General features: G+C 37.2%; 1 protein-coding gene across 11 annotated transcripts in view; it reads right to left on the reverse strand.

The window, feature by feature from the left end:
• The window catches only part of BCAS3 (BCAS3, microtubule associated cell migration factor), a 597592-nt gene that overhangs the window by 367051 nt on the left and 209838 nt on the right, over positions 1-20703 (reverse strand). For all 11 annotated transcript variants that reach the window (XM_027518314.1, XM_027518315.1, XM_027518317.1 and 8 more), the window contains 2 exons: positions 19129-19262; positions 2486-2750 (listed from right to left, as the gene is read on the reverse strand). In XM_027518314.1, coding sequence (XP_027374115.1) covers positions 2486-2750; positions 19129-19262 — 399 coding nt within the window. The remainder of the gene's footprint in view (positions 1-2485; positions 2751-19128; positions 19263-20703) is intronic.

Here is a 20703-nt window from a genome sequence, read left to right on the forward strand (position 1 = left end):
CTTCTCCCTCATGGACCACTAGTTAAATATAAATGAATCACAACTGTTCTTATAAAAAATAATAGAACCAAAGCACAGAACATCATCTAGGTAGAAAACAAAGATTCCAAACTTGGGACTTCCCTGGTGGTCCAACAGTTAGGACTCCACTTCCTAATGCAGGGGTTGTGGGTTCCATCCTTGGTCAGGGAGAGAAGATCTCCACATGCCTGCCTTGTGGCCATAAAACCAAAGCAACATAAAACAGAAGCAATGCTGTAACAAATTCAATAAAGACTTTAAAAATGGTCCACATCAAAAAAATCTTAAAAACAACAAAGGGCCCAAACTTTTCTGAGTTGCAGAATTTCTCCCCAGGATTCTAGTTACAAATATACTTTTTCAGTCTATCTTAAAATTTCCTCCAAGGAAAAAATATATCTAAATTTATCTATTACATGTATCTTTAATTGACTAAGTATTACAAAAGCACATGTGTTCAAGCAGGAGCTAAAACAAATAAGGATAAGGATATATCCAGAACCATAAAGATACACTCAAACAAGTACTTGTACACACATGTTCATAGTACCACTATCCACAAAAGCTAGAAGGTGGAAACAACCCAAATATCCATCAATGGATGAATGGATAAAATACTGTGGAACATTCACATAACAGAATACTATTCAACCATAAAAAGGAATCAAGTGCTGATACATACTACAAAGTGGCTGTACCTCAAAGAAGCCAGACAAAACGTGACATATTTTATGACTGCAGTTATATGAAATATCCATATCAGGTACATCCATAGAGATGGAAGCAGATTGGTGGCTGCTAGGGACTTGGGCACAGAAGAGCGGGGAGGAATTTCTTAAAGAATATGCAGTTTTTGTTTGGAGTGAAGAAAATATATTTGGAACTAGATAGAAGTTGTTGTTGTACAATTGCTAAGTCATGTCCAACTCATTGCAACCCTATGGACTACAACACACCAGGCTCCCTATGGACTACAACACACCAGGCTGCCCTGTCCTTCACTATCTCCCAGAGTTTCCTCAAACTTGTGTCCATTGAGTCAGTGATGCCATCCAACCATCTCATCCTCTGTCACTCCCTTCTCCTCCTATCTTCAATCTTTCCCAACATCAGGGTCTTTTCCAATGAGTTGGCGCTTCCCATCAGGGGGCCAAAGTATTGGAGCTTCAGCCTCAGTATCAGTCCTTCCAATGAGTATTCAGGGTTGATTTCTTTTAGGATTGACTGGTTTGATCTCCTTGCAGTCCAAGGGACTCTTAAAAGTCTTCTCTAGCACCACAATTCGAAAGCATCAATTCTTCAGCACTCAGTCTTCTTTATGGTCCAACTCTCACATCTGTGCATGACTACTGGAAAAACCATAGCTTTGACTATAAAGACCTTTGTCAGCAAAGTGATGTCTCTGCTAGATTTCCAAGGAGGAAGCATCTTTTAATTTCATGGCTTCAGTCACCATCCTCAGTGATTTTGGAGTCCAAGAAAATAACTACAACCACTCTGGTAGTATCTACCAAAGTCAAGATTTGCATATGTTGTAACCTAGTATTTCCACAAAAATGAGCACACATTTGCACTATGAAACAAGTACCAACATTTTCATATCTTCATTATACATAAGAACTCCACAAGAAACCACCAAACTATAAATCAACAGTTGGAGAAAGAATAAACAAATAAGTAGAAATATATTTATACAAATGGAATATGTAAGAGAAATGGAAATAAATGAATTAAACCTACATAGAAATATATGAATTAATCTCACAAACAATAGTGAGCTATAGTTCACTTTTTTTAAAAGGAAGTGATTACTCTAAAGCCAGAATCATGGTTTGCTTTTATGGAAAGGGGGCACAAAAATGGAGTTCTGATGTTTTATTGATTGATTAGGATTATGGTTATACAAGTATTTTATCTAAAATAAAGTAATGACTTATATGTGTCTTTGGGATTTGGGGAGCTTTTTGTGCAACACATTAACAGAAATCCCACAGAGGTGTATTTTAAGATAAAATGCAAATGCTGCTCTAAAATATGTATGACTCAAGAATATCCCCCTCCCACAATAGATATTTTTTTTTTTTCACAATAGATATTTCTTAATGAACTACAGTACTGACTTTGGTTAAAGCCAGAGTTTTCTGGAAAAGATCTACAGATAAAAAATTCAATCTCTAAATTTATGAAAACGGTCTTGAACACCATATTCCATATACATGGCATCAAGTAATCCTTATACAGTTAAAAAGTTAGGGAGTTAAAATATCATGGTAATGATCATCATCACCATTATTTAAATTTATTAAATGATTTAATATGTTAAGAATGTCCTCAAATGAACCCAAGATCGTCTTCGTATGAACAGATTAGAACAATGGGTTTATTTTATCCCAGATCTCAAAAATTAAAGGTAAAAGGGAGAAGGACTGTTGGGAACAGTGAAGAGAGAGAAAACTGAGTTTACCGTGCAGAGGGGATCCAGAGGGGCTGCTGGATAGACCTGGAACAGGGCTACAGCGACCTCCTTGCTTAGACGTCAGTTCCTGTTCAATCTCTTCCAGCCCAGCACTCTTCTGGAAACGGCTCATACGATTCACGACTCGTGGTGACATATGCGTTCGAACACAAGGCTGGCCACCATAAGGGTTGATTGGGAAAACATGGGAAGTGCCCCGGAGTGTACTGACCACAACCCAGCGACAGTCATGGCTGAAGCATATGTCTTGCACCTAAAATGAAACATGGGAAAACACAGAAATGACCGAAACTATTCAGATTTAATGAAGAATATCACACACATATTTCCAAATATAAACAGAAACGGTTGCCTGGTTATCAAATTTATCTCAGATCAGGTTATATTTTCAAAATGCTTATTTTAAAGATTAGACTCATTCTGAATAGTGATCAAAACTTTACATCAGGGATTTGATAAGATTTAGATATTCTAAAGGGAATTCTGTCTCTTGTTGTATAGAGTGCCAAATCAGAAAATAAGACCTAGGCGGTTTCACTCTATAAACCTATATTTAAAAAAAAAAAAATATATATATATATATATATATATATATACATACACATGGATAATATTCATTTCTTTAAAGGCATCTGCCTTCCAAAAAGTATAGAAGAGAAAAATTAAAACATACATTATACAATGTATACAAGGTGAAGTTATTAATCTAATCATTTGTTCAACAAATATGCTAAGTAACATGCTAATAAATACTAGGAACAAGAGGCAGATAAAATCATCCTTGAGCTCACAGCCTACAAGGAAGGAAAGACATTAGAAATTAACAAAAATATAACATGTAAAAGTGAAATAACTATTACATATGAGGCACGGTGGTAACAAAAGAGAAGCAATATACAAACTCTGCTTGTGACAGGCAAAAAGGAGATGTTCGAGAGGGTAGATACAGATCAGGAGTGGCACCAAAAAACATGATCTGAATAGTTCTGGGTTCTGGAAATGAGTTTTGAAGTAGGATATATTTATAAAGAAAGGAAAGAAGGGCATTCTAATTCAGACATATTAAGATATTCTACTTTGGATATAAATGCATAGACATAAGATGGAAGGGGCTTCTTCCCAGGTGGCTCAGATGGTAAACCTAAGTTCAATCCCTTGTTCAGGAAGATCCCTTGGAGAAAGGAATGGCAACCCACTCCAGTATTCTTGTCTGGAGAATTCCATGGACAGAGGAGTCTGGCAGACCATGGGGTCGCAAAGAGTCAGATACAACTGAGAGACTAACACTTTCACTTTCAAGATGGAAATGAATGGCAAGTAATTCTGTATGCCAGAAACAACATGAAAGTCAGAGCAAGTGGTGTCTGGATTTTATTTAGGAAAGAGTGGAGTAAAGATTTCAATTCTGAGAAACTCCCTAGCAGTCCAGTGGTTAAGACTCAGCACTTTCCCTGCCGTGGGTCCGAGTTTCATCCCTGGCGGAGAACTAAGATCCCGCAAGCAGCACAGCACAGCCAAAGAGAAACAGAGCATTCAGTTCTTGAAGGATGACTGTGGGAGTGAAATGCAGGGGAGTGGATTTGTAGTGGAGATAAGGATAGCTGAAAGAAAGTTAGGTAGGAGTTCCTTCAATAAACATAGCAGCTAAAGGACCCTGAAGAGAAGTAGGAAGAGAAAATGTCTCAAAACACTCTAATGACGACCCAAATGCCCATCAATAGATGAACTGGAGAAAAAAGATGTGATACACACATATACACAGTGGAATATTTCGGCCATGATAACAATTTAAAAACATAAAAACTTATGTACTGCAGTGGTTGGCAAACACTGCAGGCCGTATACTCTCTCTCAGCTATTTCAACTACTCAACTCTGCCCTTCCAGGGTCAAAGTTACCATAGAAAATATATATAGATCAATGCATGCAGTTATGTTCATTAAAAAAATGAACTTTTTTACAGAAACAACTGGTTGGCCACAGACCTGATCTAGGTAAAGTCAGTCACTAAATTGTATGACATTTATCAGACACTAATATGGAATTTCCAGTATTTTCAAATTAACAAACTGAATTTATTACTTTTATCTTGAAACCAGTCTAATGGTGACAATTTAAACAAAAATCTCTATTTACGTTTATACTTTAAAAAGATAGCCAAGTAAAATTCAATACTGTTTTAACCACAGTCTCTTGAAAAACAGGCAAGTCATAGGTACATAAGAAAGATTTCTACACTGACTAAATGATAAACTAATTTTCCAGCACATAAAACAACTGTAAAACAGTATTTAAAAAAATAAACCAGACAACAAAAGTATGATAATTTAAAGATGCTGATGAGTAGGATTTAACATGAAAAATGCATGTGTGTCTCTATATATATGAATATGAAAAATATTAGCTAACATTATAACAACATGAACAAGTAAAACTCTCCAAGCAATCCAAGAAGCTAATTTTCAATATATTAAATCTTTGATAAGCCTAAATTCAGCTCAAAATCTTGACTAACATTCCAGAAGTATCCTACAAATAAAAGCTATAAGTATTCATCAAAGTACAAGAGCCTAGAACCTTTGAAATAAAAAGAAATTTTAGTTTTATACATCAAACAAATATTTCATTGCAAGACGACTGATAGGCAAAAATGATCAATACAGATAAACCCTAAAATGAACCACATACCCACCCATTTCAATTACTGTGACACACCCAAATGCCACGTTAATGTTATAATTAAAGAATCTCCTGATTCTTTATGCTGAGAAATTTAACTCCCAGCGAGTCTAGAATTACAAATAGAAAGTCGTTCCTCAAGTGTCTCATCTGTCTTCTTCGCCTACAGTAACTTTCAGCTAAACAAATAACAGAAAAGCAAAAGAAAAGGAAGCAGCAGGACAAAGGAAAGGGTAAATAGCAGAAGCAAGAGAGAAGAAACACAGCACCAGACGAATTTAATAGTATTGTACCATACGCATTAACACGAGCCAGAATCAAATAAATAAAAAAACTTTAGGCTTATTGAGTAACTTATGTTCCATCATCAGTGGAACTAAACCATGTTATCTAAAACCTTTTTCCAAAACACTTATAATCAAGACAACTTCTTGGTCTGGTCAAGGAAAAGAAGTTTCCTTCTTTCAAGAATACTTCTGCAATGAGGTGGTGGTAACAAACAGTATCAAGGCAAGAAGACAGAATCCCACTAAATGCTTACTTAGAAAACTGCAGTTAGAGAAGTGATTCTGCTCTATGACCTTAAAGACACATCAGGATACATAAATGAGCAGAGACGAGTTGCTGAAGACATCAGCAGTCAAGAAACTAGGGAAAGTTTAATCCTTTAAATAAAATTACAGAAGATAACAAGTCGCCTATCCACAAAATGCAAAATGATATAACTGTCCATGTTATCAAACAAGTTGGGTGGTTTTTCACATATTGTTAAAAATAAGAAAGATGAGGAACCCTCATTAAGACACTCATTATTATCAGTTTTGAGCTTTTAAATAAGCAAATGTCATCATGCTTAACAAGATATAAATGAGAAATACACAGTGCTTAATTGTTTTGCAAATTTCTACTGGGTTACATAATTTATTGCTCTTTAAATGCATTATTTGGCATATTTATAAGATCTCAAACTTGCTTCTTATTGTAATGATGAAAAATTTGGCTATGAGAAACCAATTAGGCCTGTAGAAAACTAAATTTTTCTTAAAACTTAATACAGCTGTATTTCAGTAATTCTAATTTATACAAGCATTTTTTCAGCAATCTAAATCAATTTCATTGATTTACTCACCCAAACAATATTTGGGGCCACAAAAGTCTAATATAGCAGACATATATGGAATAATTATGTCCAACATTTTATTAAAACAAAACCCCAAGAATATATTCATTCACAGAACAGGCTGAATTCAAATTACATATAAAATAACAGTATTTGAGCATTAGAATTAAGTGTTATTACATTTAAGAATCTAACATACAACAATCAGCATCACACAAGGCTCTAAATTTATGCCACCAATTTACTCCACGGTCTCAATTAACCAGTAAGAGCAGTTTAAAATTTTAGGGTTATTTTAACATCCTAAAATCCCTAACTTTAGTGTGCTAAGAAGCACCTAGATTATCTAGAAGAAATACAGATTTTTGATCCCACGTTCAGAATTACAATTCAGGAGGTGTTGGGAGATCTTGGGGGAGACACGAGCAAGAAACCTGCAGTTTTTGAACACTCAGATAAGGACTCTGCTACTGACCTTAAGTCTCTAACATGGAGCTAGAAAAATTAATAAACTGACCAGAAATAGCAGCCCTGTAGCCCCATACCAAACCTTAGAAATTATGTAAAAGATACTTTTTAAAAAAATTAAGTAAAAGCAATGATTTCCTAGGGTGTGAGTGGGGCAGTAGATTGACTGAAAAGGGCCAGAGGAAACTTTCTGAGATGATGAAAATGCACGGTACTTTGATTTATGCTTATACAGATGTAACTAGTGGATGGCACGTGGAGCACCCGACTCCTGCCTTCATAGCCTCACCTGCCACCACTACAGACGCCTCCAGTGCACTGCCCACAGCCTCTCACAGCAGGCGCTGACACAGTTATGATCAGCCAGACAAAAGCAGGATGCTGCTGCAGTGTTCTGGGAAAGTATCCACTTTCCTGATAAAAGGAATTAACATCACTGAAGCTGTCCTTACTGTGTGAATTCATCTTACTGCTTTGAATTCAGAAACGATGCCCAGTAGAGTGGCAATTACAAAGTGATCACAAGAAAAAGAAAGTCACTGAGACACTGTACCAAAACCAGCAGCAGCCTTCTTGTAAGGTGAGAAAAATAAACCCTGTGTTTTTATTTCTGTAGCCAAAAATATGCCTAAAGATTCAATTACCAATTCCCTTTCCAACTCCCTTTTAAAAAGAAAGAAAATCTGAAAGCAGAGAGTACTCAGATAAAATATCTCAAATCCCAGAGTACCTACTGTCTTTCAGAAGCCTGTTAAGAATGGCAATCAAACCATAAAGACAAGTCCCATACCACAAATGCTAACTGGTCAAGATCCAAGCCATCAGATGAGGTTATGTTTAATGAAAATGAAGGAAAATATTTAAAATAAGCTATGTGCCCAAGAATGAATATATAACATTAATTAATATACAATATATTAATATGGGATTCCCTGGTGGCTCAGTGATAAAGAATCTGCCTGCCAATGCAGGAGATGTGGGTTCAATCCCTGAGTTGGGAAGATCCCCTGGAGAAGGAAATGGCAGCCCACTCCAGTATTCTTGCCTGGAGAATCCCACAGACAGAGAAGCTTGGAGAGCTACAGTCCAAGGGGTCCCAAAAAAGTTGGACAAAACTTAGCAACTAAAAACCACATAGACATTCCCAACCCAACAGTTCAATGATTTCTCTTTCAAAATTGATAAATACACTTTCATTTAAAATGGTCTAACTCTGACAAAGCAACAAGGTTAAAAGCAATAAGCTGGCGTGAGAATAAGTTGCTTAAATGGAGATGCGGTAAAGACAGATAATCCATACACAGCATCTAACTCATCTGCCTACTCCCTCCCCATATCGATTCTTCAGATTCATTTATGTAGTCAATAACATATTCAGGGGAAGCCTTTCAAAGCTTGCGCTCTGCTAGGCGCTAAAAATTTGAAAATGAGCTAAAATAAGTAACACGCTGAACTCTTGGGCATCTATGCCAGAGAAATGAAAACTATGTTCACATAACATATTCGTAATAGTGCAAACTGTAAATTGTTCAGGTGAATGTTTATAAAACTGTGAAAGTCAGGTTCCTTACAAAAGGGTAACATGAGGGACCGTTCAGTATCTTGACAGCAGTGGAGGATACTGCCGACACGTGTGATTAAAATATATACACTTACATACACATATACACACATGAACACAAGTAAGTCAGGTGAAATCTGAAAAAGATCAATGCGTGGTGCCAATGTCAGTGTATTGGTTGTCACATACTCTAGTTTTGCAAAATTCTAGCGCTGGGATTAATTGGGTACAATGTACATGGGATCGATCTGTTAGTACAATTTCTTGTAAGCGCACATGAATCTATGATTATTTCAATAAAAATCAAAACAAACAAAATGCGGATGTAACACCCTGGGAACACCACGGTGTCAGCAGTGCCACTGGAGCCGACTCCTGCTGAAGCTTGAACTCGAGTGGAGACGAGGATGAGGGGTGGCCCCAAAAGCCAAGGACTACAGTGTGAACCATGGCAGTGCTAGGAGTGGGGACAGAAAGGAAGGGGCTGCTGTGCCTGGATCCTCCCTGGACACTGGTGAGCAGCACCGCTGCTCATCCAGAAATAACTGGCACGAATGCTTGGCCAAATGAGGAAAAAAGGCTAACACTCCTGGCTGCTCCCATAGTATCTGCAGGCTAGCCTCCCCGGCCACAGAGACAGGGGATAATGAGATGACCTGGCAGCTGTCACTGGAAAAACTGGCATGTGCACCTTAAACACATTAGTCCATGTCCTTGTGTAAGGGGAAACAGCCCTTACCCGCGTAGAAGTAAAAAATATCCTAGAGCAAAGCCTAAGCACAGTTCAGAGAACTAAAGTGACCTTGTGCATGCGAGTGTGCCTGCTCAGTCATGTCCAACTCTGTGTGACCCCAAGGACTGTAGGCCGCCAGACTCCACTGTCCATGGGATTCTCCAGGGAAGAACACTGGAGTGGGTCACCATTTCCTTCTCGAGAAGATCTTCCAAAAGTAGGGGTTGAACCCGCGTCTCCTGCATTGGCAGGCAGATTCTTCACCACTGAGCCACAGGCGGGTGTACTATCGTAGTTTATGTTCATGAGTATAACTAGTGGCAGTTTCTGCCTTATGGCAGAAAGCAAAGAACTAAAGAGCCTCTTGATGAAAGTGAAAGAGGAGAGTGAAACACTTGGCTTAAAAATCAACATTCAGAAAACTAAGATCATAGCATCTGCTCCCATCACTTCGAGGCAAACAGAAGGGAAAACAGTGACAGACTTTATTTTTGGGGGGCTCCAAAATCACTGTAGATAGTGACTGCAGTCATGAAATTAAAACATGCTTGGTCCTTGGAAGAAAAGTTATGACCAACCTAGACAGCATATTAAAAAGCAGAGACATTACTTTGTCAACAAAGGTCTGTCTAGTCAAAGCTATGGTTTTTCCAGTAGTCATGGATGGATGTGAGAGTTGGACTATAAAGAAAGCTGAGCGCCAAAGAACTGATGCTTCTGAACTGTGGTATTGGAGAAGACTCTTGAGAGTCTCTTGGACTGCAAGGAGATCCAACCTGTCCACCTTAAAGAAGATCAGTCCTGAGTGTTCATTGGAAGGACTGAGGCTGAAGCTGAAATACTTTGGCCACCTGATACGAAGAACTGACTCATTTGAAAAGACCCTGATTCTGGGAAGGGTTGAAGGAGGGAGGAGAAGGGGACGACAGAGGATGAGATGGTTGGATGGCGTCACCAACACAATGGACATGAATCTGAGTAAACTCCGGGAGTTGGTGATGGACAGGGAGGCCATGCGGTGCTGCAGTCCATGGGGTCGCAAGGAGTCGGGCACAACTGAGTGACTGAACTGAACAACTAGTATTAATGGCTTAACTGATTGTACTTACATGCTTCTATGTGTCGGGGGGGCATCCTCTGCCATGAAGAAGGAAGCCCATAGCGGCTCACCTACTGGCCTTTCCGTTTCTTCCCATGTTATGTAACAGACACATCAGAATCCAAGGAAAAAGTGAAGGTGGAGGCTTAATGGCTGCTAAAGCATGCAGAGGTGTTATCCCAGTACAACATCGCCACCTGCCTGAGCCAGCATCCAAGTACACTCCCTCTTTTAGATGGCAGCTACTAAACCTGCTTCTGGGTTCTTGTCACTGAACAACTGACTCATGGAAGCTTTGTGGTTTTTCCAGACCCGTACTGGGACAAGTCAATTCCAATCCAATGATGAGTGTGGTGGAAGGTTCCAAGAGGGATTGCTAGTCAAGTGGGAAGGGTATACTCCAGAATGTGTTCCAGAATACCCCCAGGAGCACCTTGTTTTTACAACTACTTTATCACCTACTCTTACTGCCTGAAGCAATGCCAGTGGTTCAATAAGCCCTTGAATCACAGAGTTTCCCTTGAATGCCTGACTCACTGATGGTTTGGCTAAGATGAACAGTGATGGTGTCCACAGGCCCAGAGCAGCTGCACAGCACCAACAAAAACTTGGGATAGACAAACATAAGGATCAATCAGCACAGCAGGATAATGGAAAGCTGTCGCCTCTGCTTTTATTGAGGAGTCACTATAACTGTGGGCCAGTGATGCCCATTCATTTCTGTATGGACGTTTTTGTGCTACAGTGACAGGTAATACAGAAAACATATAGAATGCAGAGCTATTTTGCTTTCTGGCTTTTTAAAGAAGTTTGTGGATACCTGCTTTAGATAATCCCCCTAAGGACTATTACTAGAAATGCTATACTTATACTGAAACGTGGGCATCTGTCAATGGCCTTGCCAATGGTCTGGTGTGCCATGAAGGAGATTATATACTGGCAGATTGCAGATGTCCCTCTTTTAGGGCCAGGAGCTGTACAAATACATCATGGCTGGTAACAGAAGAATCTGGGTCACTAAGGCCCAAGGTGCGAATCGAGCCACTGGTGAGGAAGGCTAGAGTCAAGCTGCTCATCGTATCCACTTTGCCCTGCCCTGCATAGATTTCCATCCAAATTCATCAGTTATGCATCTCTGCCCATCTACTGTCCATTGCTTCCTTCATACAAAGTATACAAGATGTCACAACTTAAAAGCATAAATATACTACACGTGTTGGGGGTTAGCTGTTCAGGACAAGATAGTTAACAGGACTGCTCAGAGATCTGCCCTTTTTTCCTTATGTATTTAGTTGTCCAGTCGTGTATGACTCTTTGCGACCCCATGGACTGTAGCCCACCAGGTTCCTCTGTCCATGGGGCTTCTCCAGGCAAGAATACTGGAGTGGGTTGCCATGCCTTCCTCCAGGGGATCTTCCCAATTCAGGGAGCAAACCCAGGTCTCCTGCATTGCAGGCAGATTCTTTACCATCTGAGCCACATCAAATGTTTAGAAAGTGTTATTAAACTTAGTTTTAGGTGCACAGACATCTAAATCTTCCTGATAATTTGACTCTTGAACATTGTGAAATATTGCTGGTAATATCTTTTGTCTTAACCTCTTTCTTAGTTTATATTAATACAGTCAAATTTTTAATATTCATATGTTTATTATTTGCATGACAAACCTTTTAACATGTATTAACCATCATCATATTAAAGACTCAAAGACAATCTTTAGTAGGTAATTTGTCCGTTTAGTTTGGAGTTCTTTAGGCTGAAATATGTTAATATTTAGTATATGATTTATATGGTTGAATTTTGATGTACTATTTAATTTTGTTTTCTGTTTATCCTGTGTCTTGTGTCTCTGTTCTTCCCTTTCAGCAAAATTACTTTTGAAGTAATTAAACATTTTTTTAGAATTCCATTTTAAATGAAGTTTTGTCTTTTTAGGTACAGCACAAATGAACCTTGGAACAGTATAATTCCATATACCTGTTCCCACCCAACCACCAATGGTATTATGCTATAGCTATCATATGTATTACATGTATACAATATAAGCCCCAGAAAATGTTTAAATTTCCTACATATAGAAAGTATCTTAACATTAAATTTAAAATGTTAACATTTATATTTTAAATGAATTAAGAAAGGGGGGAAATCCTCTTTAATATGAAATTGATCATTTCTCGGATATTTCATTACTTCCAAAATGTCCCAGTTTGCTCTGGTTATCCTTTCTCCCTGCACAACAGTGTGGATTTGCGAGGTTTACTGTTCACTTTGTCGTTCTTAAATGATACTCTTGCTAGATGGAGAATTTTTTATTACCAGTACCTTTTTCTTTCAGTCCTTTAAACAAGATATTCCACTGCCTTCTGACTTCCATGGTTTCTGATAAGAAGTCAACAGTTTGAAAATGTTTTTTCTCTGTATATGTTATTTTCCTCTGGCTACTTTCAAGATTTGCTTTGGTTTTCAGAAAGTTTACTATGTCATTCTTAAACTTCAGCTTTGTCATATTCAAAATGTGTCTTTCACTAAATCTGGAACGTTTCCCATCTTTATTTCTCCACGTATTTTTTTCTGCCTCATTCTCTCTATACCTTCTCCTACACAGATCAAAACAAATTTTGCTCCAGGATGGATCATACATAGGGTGATAACTACACCTAATTTGGATAATTTTGATGAGGAGATGTGAACTTTGAGTCTGATGATATTTTAAAGAGATTTTACTGTTAAGAACTGATGTTGTAATGTGCTGAGATTTCCAGGGATGTTTGTATGGGGTAAACGTATTTTGCACGTGAAATTATCCTGAATTTGAGGGTTCAGAGAGGGTGGACTGTAATGAAGTAAACAGTGCTCAAAACAAGACATACCCAGATCCTAATCTGTGGGACCTACATACAGTACATTATAGTACAAAGAGTGACTATTACCTTGTATGACAAAATACATGATTAATATCTAGATCAGAAGTTATCCTGGATTATCAGTGCTAATATTAAATGGAATCATTTAATGATACTAAATAATTATTTAATGTACCCTTAAAAGACACAAAGAAGAGGAGAAGACACAGAGGAGAGGAGGAAGAAATGAGGCCACAGAGGGAAATACTGGAGTGGTATCTAGCCGTAAGCAAATAAATGTTTAGTCACCGGAAGTCGGCAAAGGCAAAGAACAGACTCTCTGTTAGAACTCTAGAGGGAGTGCAGCCTCGCCAACACCTTGATTTTGGACTTTGGGCTTCCAGAAATGAGAGAAATAGATTTCTGTTATTTTAAGGCCATTTGGTTTTGTTCTGTTATTTTAAGGTAATTTGTTATGACAAGCACAGGAAAGAAATGTGCAGTAAATTTGTATACAATGTGAATTTTCTGTTATGGACTCCCCATAACTGAAGTTGCTGGGTGGTATGGCAAGCTTATGTTCAGATTTTCAGAAACTGCCAAACTATTTTCCAGAGTCGCCGTACGACTGTACATTCCCAACAGCACTGTGTGGAAGGGCCAGTTCCTCCACTCATTCACTTTTTGAGAGTTCCCTTAAAATGTGGTGTAGATACCAGACAACTTGAGTCTAACTCAAAGGGTCTCTCCTGTGTTTTCTTCTAAAAGCTTTACAATCATAGATTTTATACATTTAAATCTATGGTCTAGTATGAGTTCATTTTTGTATATGGGATGAGACATGGGCTAACATAAATACCCAGTCAGTTCATTACCACTGTTGAAAAGACTAACTTGTCTTCATTTTGCACCTTTGTCAAAAATCAATTGTCCGTATGTATGGAAATGTGCCTGTTACTATACCTTTAATAAGTCTAATTACCAGGTAATGCTCCAACTTTTTCTTTTTCAGTATTATTTTGCCCAGTATAACTCCTATGCAGTTGTATATAAATTTGAGAAGTAGCTTATTCATTTTTTATCAAAAATGTTTAATACTGCTGGGATTTTAATGGAGATGGCATTGAATATACAAATCAGTTTGGAGAGAAATTATATTCTAACAATATTATGTACTGCAGCCCAAGAATATGGTTTAACTCTTTATTTAATCAGATCTTTACTCTCAGTGATGTTTTACAGTTTTAGAATACAGTCCTACATGTGATATGCTCATTGTTTTTAACTTAATTTTTTTTTAATTGACAATTGTTTGATTCTAGTATATGGTTTTGGTACCCAGAAGTCTTGTTAAAATCACCCATTAGTTCTAACTTTTTGTGGTATTCATTAGATTTTCTGTATGTCATCTTTAATGTAATTTTACTTCTTCCTACTGGTATGACGGTGGTTCTTCCCATGGTTGCAGATTTCTCGGCAGATCTCAAGGGTTTTTCTTTGTAGCTTTCATCTCTCTGATACTCAGTCCTGAGAACTCCATGATCTTGGTCTTCCTAGACTCACCAATATCTCATCAACAAAGGGATTCTAGACTCCATTTGGGTTCCCCTTTCCTATACCCCAGGCTGTTTTTTCCTGAACTGACCATCGCAAAGAAACCGCCTGCCAACCCAGGGGACACAAGAGATGTGGGTTCAATTCCTGGGTAGGGAAGATCCCCTGGAGAAGAAAATGGCAACCCATCCCAGTATTCTTGTCTGGGAAATCCCATGGACAGAGGAGCTTGGCAGGCTACAGTTCATGGGATTGCAAAAAGTCAGACACGACTGAGCATTCACACACAGGTACTTTTCTCCTTGAGAATTAAACATATTAATCATACCATTTTGCAGGATTGCTCTGATAAAGTAGAAGTAACATGTTTCTAATACACAGAGGTTTCCAAAGCAAGTGTACCATTTATCAAAATTAGCATGTTAAGTACAAAAACTACTAGTGTCAGCTTCGGTAAGACTTTACAGAAGTATATTTTTAAATACCGTAACGTTTTACTACATATGACTTTACTGATGAAAACTAAGAATATTTTGCTAACTACACATGTACTTTATGAGGAAAATTACTGTCAGATGCAGAGGATATCCCAAGTCATAGATCATAAAACAACTTAATTCAACATAATTAGATCCACATATTTGATCCTTTTTTCCTTGCATGATTAAAGTATCCTCAGAGTTCTTGGAAGATTCCAGAATGACATGATTTTAAAATACTCAAAGACAGACAGATTACTTGCCATACAGATTTCATCATCAGTATTAAATTTTATATATCATTTCAAAATCATTTCAGTATACACTTATAAAAATTAATTTTATGGTTATCAATTGTGTTTCCTTAGATCTTTATGTTTAAGGTTTAAAAATTTCCAATCTCCTAAATTATAGGATGTGACATAGAACAACACAATTTTAATAACGCCTATTTGGTTTTCCTACCTGTTAAATAGGAATAGCATTGGCATTAGCAAATATTAGCACCTACAAACATTTGTCCATGTGCAGCGCACTGTTTTATGGATGAGAGACCCCAAGAAGCTTAAGCAAGATCTCTGTTTCCGTGTTAGAAATAAAGGTAAATTGAATGACAAATAATGTTAATGCAAAAGAGGTATCAAAAATGGATATAAATTTTTTAAAAGGTGTGGGTGCTTAAAATGTTCAAATTACTGGAGATTACAGTTGAGGTAGAGCATATTAGTAAGTAGGGAGGATAGGATGCAGATTAAAAAACAATAAAGAAATAAAATGTGGGGCTTCCCTGGTGGCTCAGTGGTACAGAATCAGCTGGCTAATGCAGGAGACACAGTTTGGATCTCTGATTTGGAAAATGTCACAAGCCATGGAACAACTAACCCGTGCACCACAACTACTGAGCCGGGCAGCTGCAATTACTGGGCCCACGTGGAGCAACTCCTGAAGCCTGTGTGCCATAGAGCCCGTGCTCTGCAGGAGAGGCCACCGCAATGAGAAGCCCACACACCACAACTGGAGTAGCCCCTGCTTGCCACAACTAGAGAAAAGCCCACGCAGCAATGAGGACCCAGCCAAAGATAAACAAATAAAATTACTTGTTAAAAAATGTAAAGAAATAAAACATGCCCTTTATTGTACAACACAGGGAACATGGCCAGTATTTTTTGGTAACTATAAATGGAATATAACCTTCAAAAACTGTGAATCACTATGCTGTATACCTGCAACTTATATAATACTGTACATCAACTATACATCAATGAAAAAAATCTTTTCAAAGAAATAACATGTGCGCAGCAGAACATTTTATAGTGAAATAGTAAATCTTTACCTAAAATGCTCATCTAATTGAAAACTTCCATACGAAAGCAATAACAGCAAATGGTTATTAAACAGGAGAAAGCAACTTCATTGTGCCAGAATGTAAGCACACTGTCAAAGAATAATGTACATATTATAAGCTAATAGATGTCGAAGATGTCAAGCTAATAGATGTCAAACTAATAGGCTCCAACAGGCCAAATGCGGACTGTTCTGAGTACTAAAATAATTTTTGAATGAATATAACTCATTTAACAAAGAATCTATTCAACCAAATGATACATGTAAATAAAACAAGTAATAAAAAGTTTGATGAGGAATGGGATATTTATATAGTTTTAAGTGACTTCTCCTAGCCCACTATCCACGCAGGCCACAGCACAAAGACAGCAGACTAAAAATGTCCTTCTCCCAGTCTTCCCCGGAAAGCAGTATATTTGCATACTTTAAAAGCTGCAGTCTGAAGGCTCAGCTCCCAATCAGTCTGCATCTAGGTGCTGAGATCCACACCACATCAACAAAATGAAAAATAAAAATCATATGACCATCCCAATAGATGCAGATAAAGCACTTGACAAAATTCAACAAGCATTCATGATAAAAACTCATTAAAGTAGGTACAGAGGGAATATATTTCAACATAATAAAGGTCATATATGACAAGCCCACACCTAACATTATACTCAATGGTGAGAAGCTGAAAGCGCTTTCATAAAAGCCGAAAGCATTTGCAATTGCATCAAAAAGAATAAAATACATAGGAAAATTTAACCAAGGAAGTGAAAGACCTGTGCACTTAAAACCATAAGATACTGATGAAAGAAACTGAAGAAGACACAAATAAATGAAAAAATATTCCATACTCATGAATTAAAAGAACCAATACTGTTAAAATATCCACACTATCAAAAGCAATCTACAGATTCACTGCAATCTCTGCTGCTGCTGCTGCTAAGTCACTTCAGTCGTGTCCAACTCTGTGCGACCCCATAGACGGCAGCCCACCAGGCTCCCCCATCCCTGGGATTCTCCAGGCAAGAATACTGGAGTGTGTTACCATTTCCTTCTCCAATGCATGTAAGTGAAAAGTGAAAGTGAAGTCGCTAAGTCGTGTCCGACCCTTAGCGACCCCATGGACTGCAGCCTACCAGGCTCCTCCATCCGTGGGATTTTCCAGGCAAGAGTACTGGAGTGGGGTGCCATTGCCTTCTCCGATGTAATCTCTATCAAAATTCAAATGGCATTTTCACAGAACTAGAAAACAGTCCTAAAATTTGTAGGAACCAGAAAAGACCCCAATAACAAAAGCAATCATGACCAAGAAGTACAAAGTTGGAAGCATCATGCTTCCCAATATCAAACTATATTGCAAAGCTAAAGTAATCAAAACAGCATGATACAAAGTTTAAAAATAGGGGGTACTATTAACAAAGAAAAGACCACAATTATTACTTTTAATTACATATCGCTTTAGAGTTCGAAACTAATGCAATAACAAAAATAAAACTGAAAATGGTCAAAAATTACCATAATACTTGTCAGAAAGTATGTTCTATATAAGGGTTTCCCTGATAGCTCAGTTGGTAAAGAATCCACCCACAATGCAGGAGACCCCGGTTTGATTCCCCGGGTCGGGAAGATTCCCTGGAGAAGGGATAGGCTACCCACTCCAGAGTTCTTGGGCTTCCCTTGTGGCTCAGCTGGTAAAAAATCTGCCCACAATGCGGTTGAGAAGATCCCTTGGAGAAGGGAAAGGCTACCCATTCCAGTATTCTGGCCTGGAGAATTCCATGGACATTCCATGGAGTCACAAAGAGTCAGACACAACTGAGCGACTTTCACCTTCTATACGTAAAATACAAGAAAAATTTTCCTGAAAAAGTATTAGATCTCAAAATAGAGTACAGCAAAGCAGGAAAACACAAATCTAATACAAAACAATATATAGCCTATTATACCTCAGCAATAATAATTTTACAATGTAATAATTCCTAGATGCAAAAATTCTATACTTAATGATGCAAATTCGAACTGCATTAAAATGTAATTTCAATGTAATTCAAATTAAAAACTTAAAAATATTCTTTATATAACTTCAAAATATTTTTATATAACTCAATATTCTTTATATTACCCCATAACTAAAATGCATTTCAATAAGAAAATGCTCAATAGCTGAAAATGTTTTAAAAAATGAACAATAAGTCTGCTATAAAACAGTAAAAGTGAGTAAAACAGCATAATGTTGGTGAAAGGTACTGCTTTATTTTTACTTTCTAGTAGAGGAATTTCTTAATACACACTAAATCTAAAGACTGCTATAATGAACCACCACCATCAACATCACCTAGCTTTGACAATTATTAACATTTTGCATATTGTTTTCAACTTATGTCTTAGTTTACTTTGTTCCGCCAGAACATTCAAAAGCAAACCAGACATATCGTATCGTTTCACCCGTAACTACTTCAGCATGATTGCAGAATACATGCCTAATAGACTGGACTTGAAGAAAACAAACAAAAAAAATGGTTTTAGGACAGGAAGAGAACAATAAATTGAACTTCTGTTTTATCAGTGTTCATTGTTCACCTACTGCTTATGTTATTAACTGGGTCAAAATAGGATAAAGTTCTTAATTATCTGACCCAGTCTAAAAAACTGTATGAACACACCAACATTAACGTTAAGCTCCAGTATGATACAAATAACCTCTGGATTAGATGTCATATTACACAAAAATAACACCTTCTGAAAAAATATACAACTTACTTTGGCTTCAGTTTCTCCCCTGTGAAGAGTATATAAATGATGGACAGCACTTTGTGATGAGGACCAAGGATGAGTCAAAATTTGGAAGACGTGGAAGTCATGGCCAAGGGTATCTGTTGTGACTAGAAGCATTCCTGAAGGACACACCAAAAAAGGGTAAAAACAAACACCATTATGTATGTGGATAAAATATTTTCACAAGGCACTCATCATACTTTAAAATATTATTGAAGGGAAAAAGTGACCAAATATATAAGAAACTTCCTACAATTAAAAAAAAAATTAAAACACAAGACTTTTTTCCTGTGTGAATACAAAACCTTAAGGTCACATCAGTATTCAAGTATAGTGACATACTTACATGTCAAGGTTTTATGATGTTCTCATACAACTAGTAGAGAAAAGTTTACAATGCTGGAATCACAGAGTTCACAAGCATTTTAAAATAGCAAATCTGATAATAAAGAATGTGAAAGACTTCCCCCCATGGAATTAAAACCCACTTTCACTTTTTCCATTTCTCAAAACCTGAATTCTAAATTCCAATTTGAGTACTACTACAGCTAATAATACCCTACTCAATTCACCAGTTTAAAACTGTCTCCACTCTAGCCTATTTATTTAAATTCCCTACTGTCTTTCACAAAGCAAATTTTGATGAGATGTCATGGCCAAGAATTATGCACCTAACACAAGGTCACAAAAATTTTGGTTTCCTGTTCTATTTCACAGTTTTATATTTTACATTTAGGTCTTTCATCAATTTTGTGTTAATTTTTGTACAAAGTGTGAGGTATTAGAAATTATCTTTTTTGAAAATGATGTTCAATTGTCTCAGCAGGATTTCTTAAAGAGGCTAATCTTTTTTTTTTACTTTACTATATTGTATTGGTTTTGCCATACATCAACATGCATCTGCCATGGGAAGAGGCTAATCTTTATCCTCTTTTATCTATCTTTTATTCTACATTCAATGTCAACATGCCAAAGATCAACTGGCCATATTAGGATGGGTGTTTTTCTGGAAGTCCTATTCTGTTCCATTGATATCTGTGTCTATCATTCACTAATATCACACTTTCTTAACTTACTATTACTTGGAAATCACATAGAACAAGCCCTTGTTTTCTGACCTTTCCAAGATTGTTTTAGCTATTCCAATTCCTTTGTCTTTCCAAACACAGATTCAGCTTTTCGATATCTACATAATTAGGATAACAAACATCTTAACAATAATGAGTCATCTGATCTATGAACATCACATATTTCTTGATATGTCTTCCTTTTTGTCTTTTAGCACATTGATTGTATTTTCTTAGTGTTACTATCACTGGTACTCTATTTCAATTACCAAATTTTCCTTGGCAGTATATAGAGATATAACTGATATTTATATAAATATCTGTATACAAGGAGATTGAACCAGTCTATCCTAAAGGAAATCAGTCCTGAATATTCATTGGAAGAACTGATGCTGAAGCTCAAACTCTCAACACTTTGGCCACCTGATGCGAAGAACTGACTCACTAGAAAAGACCCTGATGCTGGGGAAGATTGAAGGCAGGACAAGAAGGG

Source organism: Bos indicus x Bos taurus, chromosome 19, assembly GCF_003369695.1.
Source record: "Bos indicus x Bos taurus breed Angus x Brahman F1 hybrid chromosome 19, Bos_hybrid_MaternalHap_v2.0, whole genome shotgun sequence".
In the NCBI taxonomy this organism is placed as follows: Eukaryota; Metazoa; Chordata; class Mammalia; order Artiodactyla; family Bovidae; genus Bos; species Bos indicus x Bos taurus.